Genomic DNA, 26,417 nt, shown 5'->3' with positions numbered 1-26,417 from the left:
CCATCTGGGGACAAGTGGAGACCATCCATTTTGTACAGCTCCCACTTGTTCCAGAAAGCATCCTAGTGCCTAACAAACTTAAATCCTTCCTCCTTACACCATCGTCTCATCCACACATTGAGACTTCTAATTTGTGCCTGTCTCTACAGCCCTGCATGTGGAACAGGTAGCACTTTTGAGAAGGCTATCTTGGAGGTCCTGGCCTTAAGACTCCTGCCTAGCGACCTAAACTTTTCCTCCAGGACCTCACAACTGCATTTCCCCACATCGTTGGTGCCAACATGCACCACAACCACTGACTCCTCCCCAGCACTGTCTATCAGCCTATCTACAACACGCACAATGTCCACTACTTTCACACCAGGCAGGCAAGTCACCATACAGTCAGTACACAGTTTTGCCACCCAGCTGTCTACTTGCCTAAGGATCGAATCACCAACTACCAAGACCCCCCACCCCTGCCCAGGGTTGATTCCTTGGCACGAAAGGATACCCGCTCACCAACTGAAGAAGAGGTCCTTTCTGAGGGCGCATTCCCCTTATCATCGGAATGGTGCCCTGTTCCCTCTCGACCCTCATGCTCCCTGGCAGCAACAGGGCTGCCATTTTCAGAGTGGGGCTCATCTAATACGTCCCCGAGAGTCTTCTCCGAGTGCCTAACTGACTGTCTCTGCTACTCCAGGTCAGTCACCTCGGCCTCAAGGGTATGAACTTGTTCCCTGAGGACCAGGAGCTCCTTGCATCAAGCACACACCCAAGATTTCTGTCCTGTGGGCAGATAGTCATACATGTGACACTCAGTGCAAAACACTTGAAAGCCCCCACCGCCCTGCTGGGATTCTACCTTCATGATAGCTTTTTTTAAAATATACAGTCCCCTTTTAAATCCTGTTTGTTTATGTGGCTCTCCTTCTGGAAGGTCTACTTACCTTATTGGGAACACAAGGAAAAAATGGGATCTGAGTTCCTGTTCCTTACACAGCCCCCAGGCTAAGAGCCACAGGCCAAGAGCCCTTTAACTCTCGCCCTTCAGCTCGCGCCTCTGGCAAGACGCAGCTTAATAATGCAAAGAGGGTGCGGCCTCAGTCTGCCCCAGGAACACAGCCACTCCTAATCAATCAGCAACAATCATCTTCAGCCCACTCAAACCAAACAAACAGCAGTTCCCCAGCAACCACAAACTCAGAATTTTCAGCAATCACACAGTCACACAAAATCAGAAATTCTCAGCAACTTCCCCAGCTGTTTAGAAAGCCAAACCTCACCCTTATAGCACTTCTTATCTGCTCTCTCTCAGAGCTCTCTGAAATGTACAGTACAGTACGGACCTATATAATTCCTCTCCAAAGGTAATCCCGGATCTGCCAGACCATGCATTTTGAAGATTTTTTTTTTTTTTTTTGCAAATTCAGATATTCTATAGATCCTGGTCTTTTAGAAAATGTTCATCCCAGCTTGCTTGTGGCTCTCAGAAACCTCCTATTTAGACACTGAGCAGCTTTGAATCACATAGCTTTATAATGATCAATTATTGGGTGTTCTCAGACCACCAGCTGGAATAGTGTAGTCAGTGGTGACCTCCCCTGCTTACACACATTTCCCGAAGAGAAAGATACAGCCCCACCTTCTTATCCATTTTGAGCCAGGCCATAGTGTCCTTGATCATGTACTGCAGACCGAAGAACCAAGTTTCACGGAGGCCTAATGTCCGACATACCAGATCAAATAAGTCTTTTCCTTTCCATTTCACCTGCAATATAGAAACAGAAGCAAATCAACTTGCAACCTCCAGTTATCAAATCTAGGTATTTTCATGCTTGTACATGGCCTTGCTATTCAGTCAGAAAAAGTGAAAACAATATAAGTGTGAAAATGTAAACAAATTGCTTTCACTATGAAGATTTGGATGTTATCATCTCCCATTTACAAGGAATTCCACAACGTTTTGGATTATTTTCACATCCAATCAATAATATCACTAGGCTAAAAGAAAGAAAAAACAGCCAGAATAAGAAGCTAAAGAATTGGAATCAATTAACAAAGCTAGCCCCTTTTAGTCAAGAATCACCAGAGGAGGTCCCATTCTAAAAAGCTAAGTGCCTCTTATTCTGTATTAAAGCTACCATCCTTAGATGCACCAGCAAATTTTAATGCAATACTTCAGCATTTTCATGCCACATCCTAGGTATAAGGATGCACCTTTTGCATTTTTGTTTACTCCCTTCATGGAAAAGCTGGCCATTGCTTAACAAAGAGAGTAGGCACCAAATATGGGCAGTGAGGGAGAAGAGCAGAGTCATTTATGGGGAAAAGTGCTCACATAGATATGGAGAAGACTATGGTAACGTGACCAGTATGTTACATTGAGGATAAAGAGTTGTACAAACATTCCCCTACAGTGTACATACTTTTATTTTTAGTAAAGTAACTGAAGGGTGGCTTTCATGTACATTTCTTTGAACACTGCGTTTGGGAGGGGAGTAGTTATAAAGGAGACGCAGAACATGCTGGCTCATTTAAAACAAGTCCATTACTTGGGGCTTGCTATGTAATTTTTGAAATACAGCCTTTGCTCTGCCGAGTTCACTTCATTTCCCATTAAAAACCCTTCCAGAAACATTCACGTACATAAGAGAAGCCATGTTGGATCAGGCCAATGGCCCATCCAGTCCAACACTCTGTGTCACACAGTGGCCAATATATATGTATATGTATATATACACACACACTGTGGCTAAAGCCACTGATGGACCTCTGCTCCATATTTTTATGTAACCCCCTCTCGAAGCTGGCTATGCTTGTAGCCGCCACCACCTCCTGTGGCAGTGAATTCCACATGTTAATAACCCTTTGGTGAAGAAGTACTTCCTTCTCTCCGTTTTAATCTGACTACTCAGCAATTTCATTGAATGCCCACGAGTTCTTGCATTGTGAGAAAGGGAGAAAAGTACTTCTTTCTCTACTTTCTCCATCCCAGCTATACTTGCATCCCAAATACAGGCCCTAAAGAACATTCCTACCCATTCAAAAAGAAAGGTAATGGCCTCCTTCAAAAGTTATTAAACCAGAAAAAAGCCTCATTGTCATATTGTAGGACCAACTTCACCGCCTTTGCTCCATGTTAGTTTTGCAGGGTGACACTGAAGTTGTCTTGGTAAAAATACCCTTCGTTTGCAGCATTTATTTCAATAAAGTATGCAACATAGATGCTCAATATATACAAGCAGCCCAACTAAGTGGCTCTGTTATCAGTTATAATTTGGGCTGCTTCCACACTGAAGTTTGGTCCAGTTTTGTGTCTAAACTGGAGGGTTTTTTGGAGCTGCCACATGATATCCCCTAATCATTCTCCCCCACTTATCTGTGGTTTGGGGGAAAAAAAGGTTAAATAACTTTTGCATTCTCTATGGCTGGAAAGGTGTGCATTTCTGCAGGTCTCATCCACATCTGTACCATTTTCCTGGCCATTTCCACTCCCTCCTGCCACAAGAAGATTTTGTGGAGACTTTTAAAAAGCATAATTTACTGATACAGCATCAAGCAAAAGCAATATGCAAATTGCCAATTTCAAATCATAGGGAGCCCAACTGCACCTAAATACTATCAGACTATTTATTTATCAAAGCATCAGCTTTCAGACTGCAACCCACTTCATCAGATGCAAGCAACACTTGGACTCTATTCATGGAGGCAGAACACCCAGGCAGCACTCAGGGACATATGGCCCTTCTTCAAAAGCCTGAAGGCAGAAAATCTCTCCCCCCAGCCTGTCAGAATCTCTCATTTTTAGGATTACCTGCGCAACATCAGCATCAATATTAATGTTCACACATGGCAACAACTGCTCTTCTTCAATGCTATTCATTCACCAGCTGTTATCACACACTGCCCTCTTGTGGTTAATTGTTTCAAGGAAAAGAGATTTCAGCCTCCAATAACTGCCAGTGCTAGGCTAATACACACAGACACACACAGGTATTCTGAGAAATTGGACCATGCTGTTCAAAGAGGACAGATAACATGTGTCATCTGCTTTACATGGCTAGAAATCCCATTATGCAGTGTTTACAGAGTGCTGTATGCAAAAGTCAGCTCCCTGCCCCAAGAAGTTTTCAGTATACATTTAGACGGGGGGGAAAGCAGACAAGAGAGTGAAAGGAGGACATGGCAAAGTCAAAGCATCCCCGTTCTAGGTTGTAGCTACTTGGATTCTCTAACAATCAAGCGGTGCTGAATCTCCACTATACCCAAGCCAAGTCCTAGATATTGTTGGTGCCACACAAATATCTTTTCAGTAAAACCAAACAGCAAGCCCTCATTGAAACATGGGCTGGGGCACATCTCCCATTCATTTCAATGAAGCCTACACACAGGAACATCCCAGTACCCAAAGCATCAGACCTCTCAGGGTCACTGTTGCCAGCTGACATTTCTGCCTGAAAGCATGGCTTCCCTTTTTTCACCCAAGGAAGCAGTACAGCTTATAAACATGCTGTTCCCTACCTCTTTGTTCACAGGTAACTCTTTAATCATCCCATTTTATCATGGAATCATAGATGTGGAAGGGACCTCCAGGGTCATCAAGTCCAACTCCCTGCACAATGCAGGAAATTCACAAGTACCTTCCCCGCACATGCACATGCCCCCAAGTGACCCGTGCTCCATGCCCAGAACATGGCAAAAACCTCCTGGATCCCTGGCCAAACTGGCCTGGAGAAATTACTATTTATCACATTCTTCCTCCAAGGATGTAAGGGCGGTGTGCATAGTTCTCTATATGCAGTCCTTACAACAACCCTGTGAAATGGGGTAGCCATGTGTGACTGACCCAAGGTCACTTGAAGAGTTTCACAGCAAGCAAGAATCTGAACTTAGCTCTCCCATGCACAACTTTAGGGAGAGAAGCATTTCAGATTCTATTACATCCCTCTGTCATTCTGAGAGAAAAGCTGGGTTAATACATTTAGCGTGAGGTTATTTCCGACTTGGGCTAAATTGTATCACATGAAGCATCATCAGTTTGGTTGTGGATCTTGTCCTACCCCACCCCCCGCAATCTTTGCTGCAATTTTTCCAAAGGGTTCATGAGAGAGTCCATTTGCAAAGAGACTCATCCATTCACTAAAGACCAGGCAAAGGAGGCACTTGCAAATACAGGCCAATGCAGTCTGCCAACAAGAGGCTTTCATACACAGATGCAGATTTGTACCCTGTGGAATCAATGTTTTCAAACTCCAGCTGCATTTTAGAATACAAACGACACGGAGGCCCTCCCCAGCTGGAGTTCAAACCCGTCCACAGACTGCAAATGAAGTGCAGTGTTATATAAGCCAGTGCAAACCCTACAGTAACATTCTCAAAACATTAAATATTGCATTAGCTTGTAAGATGGGGGGGCAACTGGGTGGAACACGGCAGGATGACTTCTAAGATTAGTTTGAAATACCAATTGCCAACATTTCATAGATGAACATGTGTTCTCCCACAGTTGCAATTTGGCCCTGTGCATATAAACTAGCCTCTCTCATGGATTGCTGCCTTGTCGTGGTGAGAGGGCTTGTGTGGTTCAATGAGGCTGTGGGCTTTGCCATGTAGGGCCATCCAAGATGGACAGGCCACAGCTGAGAAACCAGACTAAATGTGATCCACTGGAGAAGGAAATGGCAAACCACTCCAGTGTCCTTGCCAAGAAAACCCCATAAACAGTAACAAAAGGCTAAACGATATGGCGCTGGAAGATGAGCCCCTCAGGTCAGAAGGTGCCCAATATGCTACTGGGGAAGAGCGTTCAAGTAACCACAGAAAGAGTGAAGTAGCTGGGCCAAAGCCGAAAGGATGCTCAGCTATGGATGTGTCAGATGGTGAAAGAACAGTCCGATGCTGCAAAGAACAATAGTGCATCAGAACGTGGAATATAAGATCTATGAATCAAGGTAAGCTAGATGTGATCAAACAAGAGATGGCAAGAATGAACATCGACATCTTGGGAATCAATGAACTAAAATGGATGGGAACGGGTGAATTTAACTCAGAGGATCACTACATTTATTATTGTGGTCAAGAGTCCCGTAGAAGAAATGGTGTGGCCTTTAGAGTTAACAAGAGAGTGAGGAAGGCAGTAATGGGATACAATCTCAAAAATGACAGAATGATCTCAGTTCATAACCAAGGCAAACCATTCAATACCACAGTAATCCAAGTCTATGCCCCAACCACTGATGCAGAAAAGGCTGAAGTGGACCAGTTCTATGAAGATCTACAACACCTTCTAGAATTAACACCAAAAAAAGATGTCCTCCTCATCATAGGGGACTGGAATGCCGAAGTAGGAAGTCAAAAGGTAACCGGAACAACTGGCAAGTTTGGCCTTGGAGAACAAAATGAAGCCGGACAAAGGCTAATAGAGTTTTGCCAAGAGAACAAGCTGGTCATAGCAAACACCCTCTTCCAACAACCTAAAAAGCAACTCTACACGTGGACATCACCTGATGGGCAGCACAGAAATCAGATTGATTATATACTCTGCAGTCAAAGATGGAGAAGCTCCTTACAGTCAGCAAAAACAAGACCTGGAGCTGACAGCGACTTAGATCATGAGCTACTCATTGCAAAATTCAGGCTTAAACTGAAGAAAACTGGGGAAGCCATTAGGCCATTCAGGTCTGACCTTGATCACATCTCTTATGAATATACAGTGGAGGTGAAGAATAGGTTTAAGGAACTAGAGTTGATAGAGTGCCTGAAGAACTATGGTTGGAGGTTCATGGCATTGTACAGAAGGCAGGAATCAGCACCATCCCAAAGAAAAAGAAATGCAAGAAAGCAAAGTGGCTGTCTGATGAGGCTTTACAAATAGCGGAGGAAAGAAGGAAAGCAAAAGGCAAAGGTGAAAAGGAAAGATTCACCCAACTGAATGCAGATTTCCAGAGAACAGCAAGGAGAGAAAACGAGGACTTCCTGAAGGAACAATGCAAAGCAATAGAGGAAAATAATAGAATGGGAAGGACAAGAGATCTCTTCAAGAAAATTGGAGAAATCAAGGGAACAAAGATGGCCATGATAAAGGACAGAAGCAGAAGAGCTCAGGAAGAGGTGGCAAGAATACACAGAATTATACAAGAAGGATCTCAATGTCCCAGACAACCATGACAGTGAAATTGATGACCCTGAGCCAGACATCCTGGAGTGTGAAGTCAAATGGGCTTTAGAAAGCATTACTAACAACAAAGCGAGCGAAAATGATATCCCAGTTGAGCTATTCAAAGTCCTAAAAGATGATGCTGTTAAAGTGAAGCACACATTATGTCAACAAATTCTGAAAACACAACAGTGGCCACAGGATTGGAAAAGATCAGTTTATATTCCAATCCCAAAGAAAGGTAATGCCAAGGAATGTTCAAACTATCGCACCATTGCACTCATTTCACATGCCAGCAAGGTCATGTTAAAGATTCTGCAAACTAGGCTTCAGCAGTATGTAGATTGGGAACTACCAGAAGTTCATGCTGGGTTTTGAAGAGGTAGAAGAACTAGAGATCAAATTGCCAACATTCGATAGATTATGGAGAAAGCACGGGAGTATCAGAAAAACGTCTATTTCTGCTTCAATGACTATGCTAAAGTCTTTGTGTGGATCACAACAAACTGTGGCAAGTCCTTAAAGAGATGGGAGCACCAGACCACCTCACACGTCTCCTGAGAAACCTGTATAAGGGTCAAGAAGCAACTGTCAGAATAGGATATGGAACAACTGATTGGTTTAGAATAGGAAAAGGAGTTCGACAAGGATGTATATTGTCACCCTGCTTATTTAATTTATATGCAGAATACATCATGCGGCTTGCTGGCCTGGATGAAGAACAAGCCGGAATTAAGATTGCTGGGAAAAACATCAACAACCTCAGATATGCAGATGACACTACTCTAATGGCAGAAGTGAAGAGGACCTAAAGAACCCCTTATTGAGGGTGAAAGAGGAGAGCACAAAAGTAGGCTTGAAACTCAGCATCAAAAAAACTAAGATCATGGCATCCGGCCCCATCACACCTTGGCAAATAGAAGGGGAAGACATGGAAGTAGTGACAGACTTCACATTTCTGGGATCCAAGATCACTGCAGATGGTGACTGTAGCCATGAAATTAAAAGACTTTTGCTCCTTGGGAGGACAGCTATGGCGAACCTGGGCAGTATATTAAAAAGTAGAGACATCACCCTGCCAACAAAAGTTCGTATAGTCAAAGCGATGGTATTCCCAGTAGTAATGTATGGCTGTGAGAGCTGGACCATAAGGAAGGTCGAGCGCAGAAGAATAGATGCTTTTGAGATGTGGTGCTGGAGAAGACTCTTGCAAGTCCCTTGGACTGCAAGAAGATCAAATCAGTCAGTCCTAAGGGAAATCAACCCAAACTGTTCCCTGGAAGGTCAGATGCTGAAGCTGAAGCTCAAATACTTTGGCCACCAAATGAGAAGGGAGCACTCACTGGAGAAGATCCTGATGCTAGGAAAGACAGAAGGCAAAAGAAGAAGAGGACGGCAAAAGATGAGATGGCTGGACAGTGATACTGATATAACTAACGTGAATTTGAGCAGACTTCGGAGGATGGTGGAAGACAGGAGGGCCTGGCATGACTTTGTCCATGGGGTCGCAAAGAGTCGGACTCGACTGTGCGACTGAACAACAACATATAAACTAGCACTCACATGACTGTTTATGCTCTTAAATTTTATGCCTTGACTCACAAGCACAGTAATACCAATTTAACTACTGTTGGGGAAACCACAGAATCCAAGTTTGACTTGTGTGTGTCAATAAATTTGACTCTGAAACCACATTAGTATTCTTTTTTGGAAATTTAACTAGTATAACTTTTGGAGATTTAACTAGTATAACTTTTTTGGAGATTTAACTTAACTATGATCATTTCTAATTCCATTTGTGTTTGTTCCAACATATTACACAGCATTACATACACTGGTGTTACTAACAATGCATTCAAATAACCTGCTTTCTTGCCTGTTTCCCATGGTAAGGCAATCAACCATATCTTTTTCTACCTTTTTAAATCTTATGAAGGGCTCCAATGCTCCCCAGACCACAAGGTCAACATAATCTGGAAAATCTTTCAAAAATAGGTTAAAGCACCATGCCAGAACATTCATTTGCAAACAGGATCAATACTTCAAAGTCAATGGAAAGAGTAAATGAACACTGACTTTGTTTTTCATGTTATAAACGTAAGCATGCGAACTTAAATTCTTCTTTAAATGTGCATTCCATACAAGCAGAGCTTTTTTTGAGCAGGGACGCACAGGAACTCAGTTTCAGCTGGCTTGGGGTCAGGGGTGTGGTCTAATATGCAGATGAGTTCCTGCTGGGCTTTTTCTACAAAAAGCCCTGCATACAAGGCAACACTTTCACAGATAAATAGCATATTGCAACTGCTCAGTTTACCAATAACCAAAATCATTCAACAAAAGGAACAATCAGAACACATGAAAAAAGTGCTTAGTACTTGCCTCAAAGCCCTAGTACAGGGTTTCCCAAACTTTTCTCTCCCGTGGCCCGGTTATTTTTACATTTCTCCTTTGTGGTCCACTCAAATTTGGGGGTGGAGCCAGGAGACTTTGGGGATGGAGCTGGGAGACAGGAATCATGTCATTTCCTGTGGTATCACTTCCAGGTCAAGGGCCAAGTGATGTCAATTCCAGGGCACACTGAACCAAAACTCCACCTTTTCCTGTGATGTCACTTTCAGGGCACTCCCCCAAACCTGCCTCTTCTTCTGAAGTAACTTAGTTTTCAGAAAAATCTCTCTGAAACTCATGCTGAGCCAAAATGGGGGGGGGGGGGAGTGGACGGTCTGCAACTTTTTCATACATTCCCGGAGTCCTCTCTTTCCACCCCCACAACTGCATGCACTTTTCTGTTTGTATGTTCTTCTCCAGTTTGAAAGCACTCCTAATGCCCATGTTCAGTTGCCTGCACTACCTACACACCCCTTCCTCAACAGCACTGGCCAGTGTATGCAGCTGGGAGTGCTGTTGCCATTGCCATCAGGAATGCCAGTACTGGGTACCACCCACACTGAGCCCTGGCAGCTGCTGTACATCAAAATATGCTGACATATTTAGTAGGCCCTTCCTTCAGCTGCTACTACTGGAACTCTGCCTCAAGTTACAACCAAGCTTGCTTGGTTTCAAGAAAATATTTTGACAGTTATTTTTCATACTTTACTTTGGCTGAAACACTGGGAAATTGCTGTTAAAGGTAGCAGAGAATTGTACTGCAATTAATGAATTAATTTCAAGTTATATGAAGTTCACACAAGCTTTTCTGCAGTGATCCCAAAAAAGATATTTATGAGGGGCTTGCAGCTTTTCACTGGCTGTTTTCCCCATGCCTTTAAAAGCAACCTGTTGTGCAGATATTTAGCCAGTAAACTTCTTTCATCCTTTTTTAATATCTACAGGAGGAGTTTAATTTTGGTGTCAGACAGCTGTTAAAAGTAGGACCAGTAAAATGGTGCCAGGTTCATAGTACCATCACTTCCAGTGCTGTTGAGATATACAGCAGTAATCTCCAATAATCTCTTTCTGCCCCACACCTCTCACTCTCACTCACTCACACAGAAATCTCATAGAAAGGCCAGCTAGCTACAACTGGGGGTGCCAACTTTTCATTGGCAGAGCTCCTATGTCTGCAACAACAGTATGATGAACAGAAAAGTTTTATCCAGTAAAAATGGAAGGAAGGAAAGAAAGAGAAAGGGAAAGAATGAAAAGGAAGGAAAGGAAAAGAAAGACATTGAAAGAAAGAACATAACAGAAGCCATGCTGGATCAGGCCAGTGGACCATCCAGTCCAAAGTTCTCTCATACAATGCCCAAAAAGAACCAGAATGTTCACCAGTGGGGCCAGGGCACTAGAAGCCCTCCCACTGTTGCTTCCCTCCTGCCCACCCAGAACCAAGAATACACAGGGCATCACTTGCAGAGAAAGAAAGAAAGAAAGAAAGAAAGAAAGAAAGAAAGAAAGAAAGAAAGAAAGAAAGAAAGAAAGAAAGAAAGAAAGAAAGAAAGAAAGAAAGAAAGAAAGAAAGAAGGAAGGAAGGAAGGAAGGAAGGAAGGAAGGAAGGAAGGAAGGAAGGAAGGAAGGAAGGAAGGAAGGAAGGAAGGAAGGAAGGAAGGAAGGAAGGAAGGAAGGAAGGAAGGAAGGAAGGGGGGACAAAGAAAAAAAAGCCTTACTCACCATTTGATGACCCTAGCCAGCAACAATTCTGCCCAGGGATCATTTGGTAAAAAAAATATCTACTGGAATGCCCACTCCCCACCCTCCTGGCTGAATAAAACATCCCCCCCTTCTTTGCTGCTCAGGCCTCCCAGGGAAATCTCCCCAAAAGAACATACTGCAAGGCACATGAAAGCTCATACCTTGAAGAACATTTCACAGGTCTAAAGTGCCAGTGGACTCCAGCTTTTCTCTCAAACACTGGTAGGGAGGGAGAAGGAAGGAGAGGCAGCCCAGCTTCTCTCTGCACAACACAGAGACAGGGGAAGGAAGGAAGCCAAACGGAGCTCAGGCTTTGCAGCCTGTGTCAGTCCTCAAGGCTAGTTTTTCCCTGCACAACAGAGAGACGAAGGAAGGAAGGAAGCAGAGCAGAGCTCATGCTTTGCTGGGGGCGGGGATAGCTTTGGCTTTTCTTGTGACCCGGTACTGAAGCTTCCGTGGCCCAGTACTGGGTCAAGACCCTGCAAATGGGAAACACTGCCCTAGTATATTCTGGCTATGGTTATCTTCTGCACATGCTCAGAAACACTGAGTTCCCCAATCTAATTTACACGAGCATACAATTTGGGAGCTATCCAACTTTCCCTTCTGAAGCCATTTCTACACTTTTGCAAGTCTGCCACGCATTGTCTGAACTATGTGATTTGCACAGTGATGCACATCTATTTAGTAGCAAGCAGCAGGGCTGTCAACGGGAAGCCCAGCATAGGTGTTATCTGAAGGACATTCCAGATCTGCAGTGATCATCCCTCGTTGAAATTAAGCTTGCTCTACTGGGGAGGAAAAGACCTGACTCCACAAGGACAGGCAGAAAACAGAACAAAGGTGGTATACAGTTCTATATTTGGAGATATGTGACCACCATCTGGCAGGGCATCCCAAATCTGGTCACAAAAATACTGCCTTCTTTGCCACTCCACAACATTTCCCACCAACAATAATACATCTTGCCCTTATGTTTTGCATGAGGGTTTCCCTCAACCCATTCTCTGTCCCTTCAGACACTCACTGAGTCTGCCGTGAGGCTACATCTTCCAAGACAAAACCAACCCCCATCAGTGGTAAAAAAAAAAATATATCATTTAGCCAGTACACACAATAAAGTCTTCATCCATGTGATGTGCCTAGACTACATTCAAAGACATGAACCAACTATGGACCAATCCACATACCACTTAAGATATATTTTTTGCATTCCAACTCAAGTAGGCATCACACAGGTACACTTCCTGGGAAGACATGATTGGCTGCAACACTCTGCCATATGTACAAACCTGTGTTTGCCTCTGCATAGCCAATGTGATGTAGTGGTTAAGAGTGCTGGCCTCAGACCAGGGTGGCATAAGCTATTCCTCCCCACCTCCATTTTATCTTCAGCACCATGAAGTAGTTAAGCTAAGAGAGAATGACTGGCTCAAGGGGGCCTGGAAGATATTCAGAGAGGTGGCTGAATAAAAGCCTGCCCCTGCCTCCCAGCTCTGGTATTCCAATGAGGTCTCCCATCCAAGTACTTGCCAGAGCCAACCCGGCTTAGCTTCTGAGATCTGATGAGATCAGGCTTGCCTGGGCTATCCAGATCAGGGCCTCCCTTGTAGATTTTTGTGAAAATAAAATGGGCAGAACCAAGTAAGCTCTTCACAGGGAGGGAGGGATGAAAAAAATGTCATATCATAATGTGTGCAAAGGCAAGCACCATTATCAAAATTTTGCACAGCTAGAGAACCACAAGCAAAGCCTCTGCGCTGGACAAACGGTCTGCATGGAAGTGAGAAGTAAAACCTGTATCGCTGTTCCTCCTTCAGAAGATTTAACACAGAAACCTTTGGCGAGGGTCACTGCCATAAGCAAAGCAAAGGCTTAAAAGCAGAGTTCTTCTACTGCCATAACCTAGAGTTGTGGCCGAATGATATAATAAAGCTAAATTCTCAAAATGAGAACTGCATTAGAGGCGTAGCCATCATTTAAACGCAGGACTGCAATCGCTCTGATACCGTCTGTGTGTAATGGAGCTTGGCGCACCCACACTCCTTCTTCTCTTTGATGCCCTTATTGAGCCAGCGGCAGGAGAATGGATGTTCTCTCATAGGTGGCCCTGTCATATTCCATTAGCTTTATCTTAACATGGTTTGTTAGATATATTTGTGAGTCTTAGAGGGATACGTGGACAAACTCTCTTATAAACACAGCTAAGTGCGGGAAGGCTGTTATTTTGCGGACCAGGGATTTATGATCTTTACTAAATGCGGAGTTGCTTGTAATTTATCAACACCGAATGTTTTAAGTAAACAATAGCGAGCTCTTAAAACTCAGCAGAAGGGGGCGGGGGGGAGAATCCGGCTCTGGTCAATCCCGCAACTGCATTCTCTGTCCCGAGATGTCAGATTGGGGAGAACCTATTAACAGGGGATACATTATTTATTAACCTGCAACAGGAGTTATTTGAAATTGGCAGCCAGCCCAAGCATCACTCCGATAATACAATTTATATAAGTACAGTGTCCTTCCTACAAGCGACACACAAGTGCTTCTCAGGCAATTACAACTATAAAGCTGCAGCAAAATATTAGCGGGGAAATAGCTGACATTTGTATAAATGAAGCTTGCTGGAGTGGGAGCCATCCTTAAAGTGGTACTAAATTATTTTTTACCTATCCCATCCTTACCTTATGGTGTACATACCATTTTATTCTCACAGAATCTCCGTTGAACAGGTGAGAGATTGGGACAGACTCAAGAACGCCCAAGGAGCCTCAGGGCTCAACAGGGATTCAAACCCAGGTCTTCCTAATCCTAACGCACAAACCGTCACACTTCACTTCCTCTCAAGGGAACAATGCTAAACACTCCTAATTTTTAAAAAGTAAGTATATATTGGTAGATTTTTCAAAGAGAAATTAAAAGAAAAGCAGGATATAAATACATGAATTTATTTATTCATGAATTTTAAAATCATATTCTACTTTCACCTGTAAGTCTCCAAAGCAGATTTTAATTTCAATTAAAATCACAATAATCACAAAGAGGAGCCTGCCAGCTGTGTGTCTGTGTACACTGGTGCTCTGAATTTGCCCCCTTCCAGAATGCATGCAGAAACACAGGGGCTGGGCCATTTAAACCCCAGTAATTATTATACTTCCGCCATGAGTCAAATATGCCTCCAATTTACAGTTTTTAAAACAGGACATCACCTACCACTGGTCTAGCACTATACTGCTTTCACTGATGAATTCCTTTGGTGAGGCCAGAACTGACCACATAAAGTTACCCATCCTGAACCTTATATCTCACTAGAACTCCTTTCCAAGAAAGCACGCTCAGTCTCCTTCACAGAAGAATGGATGGAAAGAGAAACTAACATGTTCTAAAATAGCAGGAAGGCATAGGAGGAATAACAGAAAATATCCCTTTTAAGACAGGGCTCCTTGGCAATATGAAAGAGCAGCAAGTTCACCTTGCAGAGAATGAGAGCTGTTAAAACACTGTGGGCCTTAAAATGAAAGGTTCTATTCAGACATAATGATAAATCATGATTCATTTATCACCTCTCCCCACCATTTCTCTTCCCCTTGCTGGGCTTTCCAATAAATCATCGTTTGTCATGGCATTCAAACTGGCAAATGATAAAACATGGTTTGTACTCTTGCTTACAAGCATGGTTCCAAACTGCAGTTTAATCCTGCTTTGTAGCTAGGAAAACAAAACACAGTTTGTTGTTCCTACTGATTTGAGCATTGTGACAAATTATGGTTTGCCTTGAACAAGGTAGTCTTTAGTATCCAGGCAGCACATAAGGAAAGGCTAAGGGAAAAGAAACATGCAAGCCTGAGGATTTCCATGGCTCATATAATAAATGTTTTTTGTTCTATCTAGATGCAGCTAGTTCTGTTAAATACCTGGCAAGTGTTGTGTTTCTCCTTCTTCTATTTCTCCCTGTCTGAGAACGTGCTGGAAAGATCCACAAAAGAAACTATGATTCTGAGGAGCATTTCTAAAGCACCTTTACATGTAACAGGGCACAATGAGACCCTAATACTGTGCTTAACTTAGCAGGAATTAAATTAACAGCAACTGTAAAAAAGCCACAATATTTTCAAAGTCATAGACAACTAACATCAAGAATACAGAGAGTCCCTTTGATTTCCTCCTTTAATAAATAGATGTCAAAAACTGTAAAGAGACACTTAACAGAACCACCTGCAGAAGCAGCAAAAGCTATTTTTATTTACTTAATGCTGCATGACAATTTGATAATGACTTTTTAATGAAAAGCTATTTCTGTTAAACCTCCAAGGAGGCAGTAAACATGCCAAGGTACAGCTATGGAGACTATGCATCTTACAGCACAATCCAGAGAGGGGGGCGGAAAGTCTTTTGGGAGCAGACGAGCCGCTACATGGGCGCAGGAAGGGTTTGCACCAACGTATGGCCGGCGTCGCCACAGCAGGGGGGAGTTACGTGGGCGGGGGGCCGCCTGAGCGCCACTCCACCCGAGGGCAGTGGCGCCTGAGGGCTGTGCCCAAGTGTGGGCGAAAGTGAAGTGAAGTGGATCACGGCATTCAGGCCCTGTCTCACCCCCACCCCCACCTCGCCACCAAGCCAGGCTTCTCGTGTGCACATGCCCAGTCTCACTTCTGTTCCCTCCCCATGTTGGTGGGACATCTCTCCTTTGCCTGTGATGGTCTGCCCATCATTGGCTCCATTCTCTGTTTGGAGGCGGGTTGGGGATGGCTATCAGCCTCTCTGTGGCTGCCTCTCCCCATCCCTGACTGTCATGAGCACATGCGCCAGGACTGGCCAATGGGGGTGGGGGGTGGGCTGGCCCTCCCCTCCGGCTGCCTCCGCCTCCCTTGTGCCTACGCCAGCAGTGTTGCCATGGCGACCGTCTTCCTCACGGCAAGCTACGCCTCTCCCCTCCTCACGCTCCAGCGTGTCAAAGTCCTCAGGAAGTCTACTAGTGGCGCAGCAGCTATGCCACGGCTGGCCGCCACTTATGTCTGGATTGGGCTGTTAGTGTCTGGTTTGAAATTGACAGGCAAGCTGACAGAAAGGAAGGTTCATATAATGATCATAAGACACCAGATTCAATTTCCAGTATCTTGAAGCAGCGGGGCTGGGAAAGACACTGTTAGAGACCCTGAAGAGCTGTTGCTAGTTAAAAAGACAATGTCAGATAGATGTATCAATGGTCTGACTCAATTTTAAAGCTGCTTCACATGTTAAACCAAACCTGATAACAGTGCAGTAAGCAGGATGCATTGCAGAACTCTCAAAAATAAAGATGAGACGTTTGCTTAACATCCAAATTTACATTTGAACTTCTAACTTGTTTACTAAACAAGAAGGCAGGCTAAACCAAGATGCTTTCTGCAGTTGCCTTTCGTTCAGAAGGAAGATCATTACTGTGATAGAAAGATTCTAATTTCTGTACCTTCAGAACCATACTAGAAACTATGGTATGTTATGTTGTTTTTCCAACAGAAAACTGTTCCTCAATATGGCTAACAACAAATAGTTAAGCACAAACAAAACCATTATAAAGATATGCTTAAAATCAGTCAACACAGAAATGAAAGACTAAAATATAAATCTAAAAGAAATAATATTCAGTACTTAACATTCTTAAAAAGCAGAGTGAAAGAAATAGGCAGGCAGTGAATAAGTGAATAATAATTTCAGTAGATCTGGCCTGGCCTATCTCCTTGAGACAGGAATACTATAATACAGGGGCTACTCCAGAAAAATTCCTACAACAGGTAGAGGACAGTCTCACTGCAATCCCAAAGCAATGTCTATCCTCTTGATCTCCACTCATGGGGTGGAGGTGGGAGATAAATGGGAGAAGGCTCTCCTCAAATACACTCCTAAATTCACTCAAGTTTATTTAGGAGTGTACACAGTTTCATTTTAATCTAAACTGGTGGTGGTCATAAGAGCCAGTGAAATCAAGCTGAAGGGGGCTGAGGGGAATTACTGAGAGAAAAAAGGAAGGCTCTGGCGATTCTGTTTCTTAAACTCTGATTTCAGTTGTAGACATGGGCTGGGAAGAAGGAAAAACTTAGGTGGGGATTATTTCCTCCAAAAAAGACAAGAGAGTACAGACACTAATATCATTTTCTATGCTCTGTAGAAGAGAATTTATTTTAAAAGGTGCAATACTGTGCTGGTTAAGCTTCTCAAGCAAAATAATTCCCAAACTGTATACAATGTCTGAATTTGAAAACTGTGTTTCCTGAACTGTGAAATTCCTTCCATGTATTATGAGGTAAGACCAATAAAACTATGATTGGACATGCACCACACACTACAAAATTCAGCCACAGTAATTCAAGCAAGCCAGGGACAAGATGAGGAAACTTTTAAATCACTAGGATGGGTGGGAGGGAGATATCTATCACTCATTTAACAGTTGACATCTCAGAGTGCTTCTGCATTTCATTAAAAGAAGGATATTTAAAGGCCTGTGGACATTCATCCAAACACACCTGAAATACACTGGCAGCTGCACTTTCTGGACTAATGCAGAATTCACACAGACTGCAATGGTCCAGGGCACATCGTTTCACACTGTTTACTTCTTCTCTAAACTCTAAAGCATGAAGGGGGAAATGTGTAGCTAGAAAGCTTGCTTCCAGTATTTTCAAGACTTCAGAGTCACAGAAAAGTTAAACTTCCTTCTGCATTTCCTGTCTTATGGAAACATGCTTCTGGTCCAAGCCTTGGACTGGTACAGGTCTGTGGCTTATTAGCAACTGGGCCACAGAGTGAGGCAGAGGCGCAGCACTGCCCCCACCTGCGTGGGACCTGGACAGATGAAAGAGGCAGCCTGGACCTCACTCCAAGGCAGGGAGGCAGCCTCAGAGCGAGGCCACACCACCTCTTTCGTCCACCCAGGTCCTAGGCTGGAGGAAGGGGCAGTGCTGCTGCAACCTTAGATGGGTTGCAGCAGCGCTCATTTAAATGGGAGGGGGAGGCAGATTGGCCTTCTGCTGCCTGGTCACCTAGTGGGGAGGCAGCAGAAACAGCCCCAGTCTCCCCCTTTAAAGACCCCCATGGGGGCAGGAATGGGATGTGCAGGCAGTCTGGGGCAGCAAAAATCCTAGCGTTGTGCCCCCCACACCGATCTGTGGAAAAATTGTCTTCCATGAAACTGGTCCCTGGTGCCAAAGAAGATGGAAGCCACAAACTAGTCCACTGCATCAGCCATGGTCAACTGGCATTCCATGAGCCAAATTAATTCTATAAGCCAGGGGTGGCCAAACTGTGGCTCGGGAGCCACACGTGGCTCTTTAACACATATTGTGTGGCTCTCGAAGCCCCCACCGCCCCATTGGCCAGCTTGGAGAAGGCATTTCTCTCTTTAAATCACTTCTCCAAACCAAGCCAGCCAGCAGCTTGGGGGATTCATCTAAAGTTAAAGCTTTCTTTCCACCTCTCTCCCCCCCCCCAATCTATTTGCCTTCTTTCCATCCTTCCTGTGGCTCTGAAACATCTGATGTTCATGTATTGCGGCTCTCAAACATCTGACGTTTATTCTATGTGGCTCTTCCATCAAGCAAGTTTGGCCTCCCCTGCTATAAGCCCTACCAAGTTTTAATCAATTATTTAACCATATTACAGAACAGGAAAAAATAATACAAGCTATAAAAAGTGCATCAAACATAATGCCTGGGGCCTTATCAGGTCTTGGGAGTAAAGGAACAAGGTGGCATGAAACATTCCTATTATGCACAAACTACTGAACCAACTTCAGGGTTGAAACAATGAGTCTTGCCTGACCCGGAGTTGCCACTTTATGCCAATGCTTACTCTTGAGGTCTTTGGGACACAGCAATGCACATTTGCATATACACAACACCTTTGACTATCATGCTCATTCTACAGGAACAGATAACTTACTGAAATTGATTCCAGCATAAGCTGTTGTGCATCAAAGCACATTTCATTAGACAGAAGCATGCAGGATGTAAGCATTTGATGAAGCAAGCTCTCACTCATAAATACTAATCCTGGAATAAATGTTGTTAAGTCTTTGAGATGGATATATGCGATTTTGGTGGTGTTTGTGATGTTTAAAACTGGATCCCTTTGCTGCTACAGACTAACACCCACCTGGATATAATTTACAACAGCTGCAATTCCCCCCACCCCAATTTTAGTATCTAAGGTAAAATTCCTGATTTCATACCAAAATCAGATGCAAAATTCAGATGGAAATGATGTTTCTTTAGTGAACAACTAGGGACAATTGCTAGTTAGCAAATAAGTCCCCTGGACTCTTTTGAATTTGACACCTCTGGTCTAACAATACTTCAAGTTTTGGACATTACAAAATAAACTTCCAAGCTATGACCAAGTATATGTTCACTATAATCATAAAGCTCAAACTGGTTAATGGCAGCAGTTTTATCATGAAGCATTAGCAATTCAGAGGGGGTCAGTTTAAATGGCAAAGTAGACTTCTCCCCTGCAACTATTATCTAGACAACCATGTGTAAAAAAAGGTAAAGGTAGTCCCCTGTGCAAGCACCAGTAGTTTCTGACTCTGGGGTGATGTTGCTTTCACAACGTTTTCATGGCAGACTTTTTATGGGGTGGTTTGGCATTGCCTTCCCCAGTCATCTACACTTTCCTCCCAGCAAGCTGGGTACTCATTTTACCGACCTCGGAAGGATGGAAGGATGAGTCAACCTCAAGCTGGCTACCTGAACCCAGCTTCTGCTGGGATCGAATTCAGGTTGGGAGCAAAGCTTAGGACTGCAGTACTGCAGCTTTACCACTCTGCGCCATGAGGCTCTCTAGACCAGGGGTGGCCAGCGGTAGCTCTCCAGATGTTTTTTGCCTACAACTCCCATCAGCCCCAGCCAGCATGGCCAATGGCTGGGGCTGATGGGAGTTGTAGGCAAAAACATCTGGAGAGCCACCGTTGGCCACCCCTGCTCTAGACAACCATGTGGCCCCCCAAAATACAAAATAGACCATCCCTGCTCCTCACCTCCTGTGCTTTTTTTACAGTATATACCTGAAGATGAGAAGAGGACTAAGCGAAATTCCTGTGACCTGTCCAGAAGATGCCTTCACTTTCCTTTTTATTCCTTTCTTTGTGTGACCTAAGTAAAGGTCACTTGATCCTACAAAGGGCCAGAAAGCGAATGCCTTTGGTTCACTTCTGTGCCAAGTAAATATATATGTGGTAAGCAGCTATCTATCAGCTACAAAGAAAGATAACAAATTCCAGAGCCCAAAGCTGGCAGTGAGCTCCCAAACTGGTAATAAGATAGAAAGCCAGCCTTGATGTATTTGCCAGTGGAAAATCGTTTCCCGTTATTGCTGCTGGTAAAGCTTTTCAATTCACTTTTAACTCAAGACCTACAAAAGCACTCACTGTCAAGAGCATTAAAGGTCAGGAAATCAGCTGGGACAGTCAGTGGCATCTCTGCAAAATGAAAATGCAGAGCTCAAAATTCATAGAAGAGACAGAAGGCCTTAAAATGCTGTTTCAGAAACATTCAGCTGGACCCCCACACACAAAGACCTGGTGTCCAAAAACATACCTCCAGCTGGACTGGAAGAGACTGATCCAGGGTATGCCTGCTCAGAGGTAAGTCCTGCTGTATCTGATGAAACTTGACTGCAATCCATCAACTGCACTGAACAAAGTAGGGCTTAGTTTTGGGTAGACACTCTAAGGATTGCATTATAAGTATACAAAGGATTGAAGCCTCAGGATGGCAAGAAAATGGATGAAAGATTTCTAAAAGCTTTGATATGAAGACAGTCAGAAGCTATTTGCTGTAAAAAAAGAAGGCAACAAGGAAGCATGACACCAACAGAGCAAAATCTTGCAGGCTTAAAATGTCCTTTGTTCCTTTACATACTGGGGGTGGGGGAGTCTTTGCATTCCCTTCAAATGTTCTTTAATCCTTCCATGCCCACTTCATCCAAGTATATAATTATTACAGAAATAGTATTTCCTTACATTGATAATCTTATTAGATGTCTACTACTCATCAGGACCTTAAAAGAAAGGGCTGTGACATAATTTCATTTTCAAAGCAAGCTTTAAGGTGAAGTGCTTTGATGTGACAGACGAACATGTATGCATATTTTTTGAGACTGCATGTATTTATTGTTGATGATAAGCTGTTCTGATTTGGAAAAATCTATATTAAGATCTCCTTTTGGGGGGAAAAAGGGGAATAGAGGGTTACAAGGAACATTCTTCCCTTGATGGTGGCAGAAGAACCTTCTGTGACTCAGGGTCATCCCCATCTTAACTGACCCAGATGTATGAACACATCCTGCTCAGAGATAGACTGGCGTTTTCACTTTAATTGTGACTAGAGCTGCCACACTAGTCAAGTGACCAGTCAGACAGTACCACTTGATCACTTAATATTTGTCTGCAGTAGAATGTAGCCATAAATTCCACTGCATAACCATGTCCTTCATTAGCTACAGCAGGAGTCAAGGCTGGTGGCTCCCTGGCTAGCCTTGCAGCAGATGGAAACAAAATCTAGCAGTATAACAAAGCTTCTCATATTAGTCACCAGCTACAACGTCAGGCCTCCCAAACAAGAAACACTGACCTGTTGTCTACTTTGCAACAACTGCATTTAAGAACTGACTATAATATAGTGGGTCCAGATGGGCAGCCATGTTGGTCTGAAGCAGCAGAACAAAGCATGAGTCAAGCAGCACCTTTAAGACCAACAAAATTGACCCCTGCTATAATATAGTGGGTTCAATGCATGGAGAGACAAGGTTGCAGTGATCAAAGCTGCTCTTTTATTAAGTACAGCATGGTAGTGGCTGAACTCTAAGACTGAAGAACTGGGCCAACCTTGGAAGGATGGAAAGCTGAGTCAACCTGGATCTGGCTATCTGAACCCAGCTTCCACCGGGATCGAACTCAGGTCGTGAGCAGAGCTTCAACTGCAGTACTGCAGCTTTACCACTCTTTGCCACGGGGCTTCTGGGAGTGACTTATGGTACTTAAGGCAACCCCACCCCTGTCCCTCTGTAGACCTTAAATTACAATACAAATCATGCTAGGCTGATTCATCACCACTGGAAGAGCTAGACACACCCATTCATCTGTATGCTACATTGTTCTGACATTTCTGTAGCAGTGTTTGAGATATTACTTCATTTTGTTTACACACACACATACTCTCCTCTCTATACTTAACAGCACATATGCCTACCCACCTAGATGACCACTGCATATGTCTGATGAAATAAGGTCTGGGCCATGAAAGCTTGTGCCACAATTACATTCTTTGTTTTCAGTCATTATGAACCTTCTGGAAGAAAAAAAAATAACCCATAAGCAGAAACATCTACAACACCTAAACCTGCTACAAACTCAATAAAAACATTCAGTCTCACTTACAGTGACCTAACTTTGGTCCATCAGCTAAGAGTCAATATTTTCCCTCTATAGACTCACCATTCATCTTTGTTTAGAAGATCTTTATTTCCCAGTTAGACTCATGCAAGGCTGCCTTTTTCATTTATCCTTAATTTTTATTTGATCAGTGCACAGTTTGATCAATCAGGCTAGCTAGGGTCATCAGCCACAAAATGAACATCTCTAGCATGAGGAGAATGGGGTGGGAAAAGGCACCAGTTTCAACCCTTGGTAATTTCCAGGAATCAAATCTCATTAGAAGCAATTACCATCAAGTCATAGAAGATCATCCATCAGTGCATACAGCTAGCTTTTAATTCTCACAACTGTTCCAGTTATTGAACAGTTTTACACCTTTAATTGCTATCAACCTTCTTCTGATTCTCATCCGCTAATGATCCAATTCATACACATTACATCTTGTACACCAAAAATCTTTTCGTGTACATCACCAGGGGTCATTCTGCAGAAAAATAGGTGGCGGAGCTCATCCAGGGAATGCTATGCAGCTGCACATGCTATTCAATGGACAAGGAGGTGGAACTCTCAGAAAGGTTCAGGAGCTGTGCTCCTGTGAGCTCCCACTGAATCTGAGGCCTGTATATCATTCCTTGCCAATAAGCAGTTGGAAGTTTAAAAAAACAAAAAGCTTTGGGAGATGATTTGGAGAGGAGCAGCTGGTGGGGGAATGGTTAAGGCAACACCTTGCCATTTCTTTGTTCAAAATGGTCCCCTTCTGAAATGGCTTTTCTTGAAAATACAAGAGTTAAGAACCATATGCAGGGCCTTGTATCTCTCTGAAGGGCAGGATAAGAATGTGACAGATAACCAATGAAAAAACTAGCCACTTTTCAGTAAATTATATGTGTGGTTGAGAAAGAAAATGGGGAGGGATGGTGGCTCAGTAGTAGAGCATCTGCTTGGCAAGCAGAAGGTTCCAGGTTCAATCCCTGGCATCTCCAACTAAAAAGGATCCAGGCAAATAGGCATGAAAAACCTCAGCATGAGACCCTGGGGAGCCGCTGCCAGTCTGAGTAGACAATACTGACTTTGATAGACCGAGGGTCTGATTCAGTATAAGGCAGCTTCATATCTTCTTGTGTTCAATGCATTAATAAATTGACTCTGGGGCGCAAACCAGCCATTACCTCACAGTTGAACTCCATCTCTGCGTCCATGGTCATAATCCGCACCGTGAAGGTTTTTGGCTGCTTTCTCTTCAGCGAGCTGAAACTCATCCGAGATGCTATGGCACCAGCCATGGCAAAAGGCCTGGAAAGCCAACTAAGCTAAAAAGGGCACAGTCAAACCTTGCTGCCCCACAGAACAAGAGGCTGAAATAGGCAGGAGCCAAGCAAACGAAACCTAGGGTGCAAATCTGGCCCCTTTTGGCCTTCTGTAGAGGAACAGGCTGAAGACTAGCAGCCCTAGCATACCTCTGAGCCTTTAAAAAAAAAAAACCTGATATTTTTATCCCTGATGAAAGGAAGTGTTGAGGTACTAAGAGGTATCAAAGTGCTGCCTCTTTCGAAGTGACAGCTCCACAAAGCTGCGTAGATAAAACTTTTGTAGGGCCAAACACACTCCCTGCTCGTTACAGAGTTGCCTCGGTGCTTTAATTGGAAAAACTACTTAAGCACAAAAAAGGCAAAGCATGGATGAAAAGTATCCAGTTGCCACTCTGTCACAGATACCAGGAAGCCCTTGGTTGAGCACGCCTTTGATTAAAAAGGGGCAGACAAGGATTCTCTTTTATGGGGCGGAGTTCCTTACACTATTATTTCAAGACCTGACTTTTTCAGAGGATAAGGGTTGATTTTTTGCAGGTTGGACATTTAACTCTCAGCCACACCACAGGTAAGCGGGACGCTGGAGGGGAGGGAGAGCAGTAAAGGCCAAGAACTCAACAAAAAGACACAACGAAGAAACTCGTTAGAGGGAAGCATGCATGAAGAAGAGAACGGAAGGTTTGGGGTGCCCAGATGAGGTCGTACAGCCTAAGGGTTACAAGCGACAAAGAGGAGCTAAAGTGCTTTTTACTTCAATGTTAGTGTCTGTGAGGTGGGGTGGAGGGGCTCTGGAAAACCAGATCAGGGGGTGCGCCTGGAAAGGAAGGCGAGCAAAAAAGGGCAAGGGGTGGTTCTTCCTGAGAACTGGTGGCCGGCCACTGAACTTGGGACCATGGAAGGGGTTAGTTAGTGTGTGCAACTACAGAAAGAAGGGGGAGGAGGAAAAGTTTTCTTCGCGAAAACTGAAAAGGCCAGTCTGGCCATAGGCAATAGTTGAGGGAGGCGGCAATATGAACGCCTAATGCAAACTGGAGGAAAGGGTCAGGGGCTCTACTTATTGATTAGACGAGGGGAAGGGAGGCCTCCTTGGTGAAGGGGAGGACAAAGGGGGGGTCGTGAGAGGAGTCTCTAGAGAGGCAAGCTTGGCGGAGGACTTCTCGCTATGGCCCGCTCAGGGGAAAGGGCAGAAATCGCCCGTAGGGAACGACGCCTCTACTCTGCACCCCCCTCCCCGCCTGAAAAACTGCCCCTCACCTCGGCCATGACTGCCTAACTTGCCACTCCCGGTCGCTCTTTGCTCATTGGCTCGCAAACACCGCCGGGGGCGGGCCGCACAGTTTTGCCACCGCCTCCGAAGCATAGAATAAAGAAAGAGTGGCATGCAGACTTAACACTTCTGGTTCCCTATGTGACATACCACCATAGGACAGTGGGAAAAGCACCCCATTCCCTCAAATGTCTGTCATTTTTTAAAAGGTTTTGTATAGTAAGCCGCCTCGAGATCCTTTGTATTTGTCATTGAAAGGCAGGTGTAGTTCTCCAGAATAATTATATATATTTTAAATTTTCATATCGGGCATCATTATCCACGCACATATATTCAGTTGGAAATCGGAAGTGCGATGATGGTTTTGCAGAGGTTGCCTCTTTGGCACCAAGGTCGGTAATTTCTCTACTTGCGTCCCTGTCTCTCATTGGCCTCCGCAAGTCGCCATTCCTTTCCAGCGGGGCTTTCTTCGGCCGAGCTGCTGGCCATAGAGTACAAATAGTCTAGAGCGGCTCCCGCCTTTCCGCTAGCAAAAAGGGTTCGTTGCCAGAAAGAAGACATGAGGGTGGACTTAAAAGGAAGGCCTGTGCGCCCACTAGTGGAAGCATTTGTGAACGTCTCGACATCTATTGCAACTAGTGCAAATCCAGAAATTGCCCAAATTCCAAAAGCGGATTCTATCTGCAGTTAAAAAAACAAATTTTAAAACCTGGTGGCATCAGACGCTGAGAAAGTCACCATGATATGGCAGGGAGACGTTATTTTTGTGTGTGTGTTTGTAAAATGTAACCATGTTGTGACCTTTGTTCACTGGAAAAAAAAAACTAGTGTCAATGTCGCTGAATACTAGTGTCAGTCTCAGCTCTGTGTCTTAAATCTATAGCACAATGCAAACTACACCAGAATGTTTACACCTGAAGTGTCTTCATTTTCCTGCTATGTAATTTGATTGGCCCTAATAAAAAGTATTATGTGGATGGGTTTTGGGAGTTTTACTTGGACCACCATTTATTTCAGACCAGCTTCTTTAACCCTATAACAGCTTTTTTAAAGGTACTGGAAAAATACGTGGCCAACAATTCATGCCTCAAAACACGAAGGTCATGGCTAATAGCCACAGACATTTATCCTTAAAATAATTGTCTAATTCCCTTCTGAGCAACA

At 43.9% G+C, this 26,417-nt stretch overlaps 1 protein-coding gene across 5 annotated transcripts in view; it reads right to left on the bottom strand.

The window, feature by feature from the left end:
* The window catches only part of NF2 (NF2, moesin-ezrin-radixin like (MERLIN) tumor suppressor), a 112,604-nt gene extending 87,357 nt beyond the window's left edge, over positions 1-25,247 (bottom strand). For 3 of the 5 annotated variants that reach the window (XM_060249747.1, XM_060249748.1, XM_060249745.1), the window contains exons 1-2: positions 23,846-25,247; positions 1,625-1,750 (exon numbers count right to left, since the gene is read on the bottom strand). In XM_060249747.1, the coding sequence (XP_060105730.1) occupies positions 1,625-1,750; positions 23,846-23,959 (240 nt within the window). In that variant the 5' untranslated portion in view covers positions 23,960-25,247. The remainder of the gene's footprint in view (positions 1-1,624; positions 1,751-23,845) is intronic. The other 2 variants (XM_060249749.1, XM_060249746.1) reach the window with 1 other exon arrangement.
* Between the last annotated feature and the right edge of the window lie 1,170 nt (positions 25,248-26,417).

Source organism: Heteronotia binoei, chromosome 11 (assembly GCF_032191835.1).
Source record: "Heteronotia binoei isolate CCM8104 ecotype False Entrance Well chromosome 11, APGP_CSIRO_Hbin_v1, whole genome shotgun sequence".
Lineage (NCBI taxonomy): Eukaryota > Metazoa > Chordata > Lepidosauria > Squamata > Gekkonidae > Heteronotia > Heteronotia binoei.
Note: the sequence above shows the minus strand (reverse complement) of the source record. Positions and strands in the feature narration are given on the sequence as shown.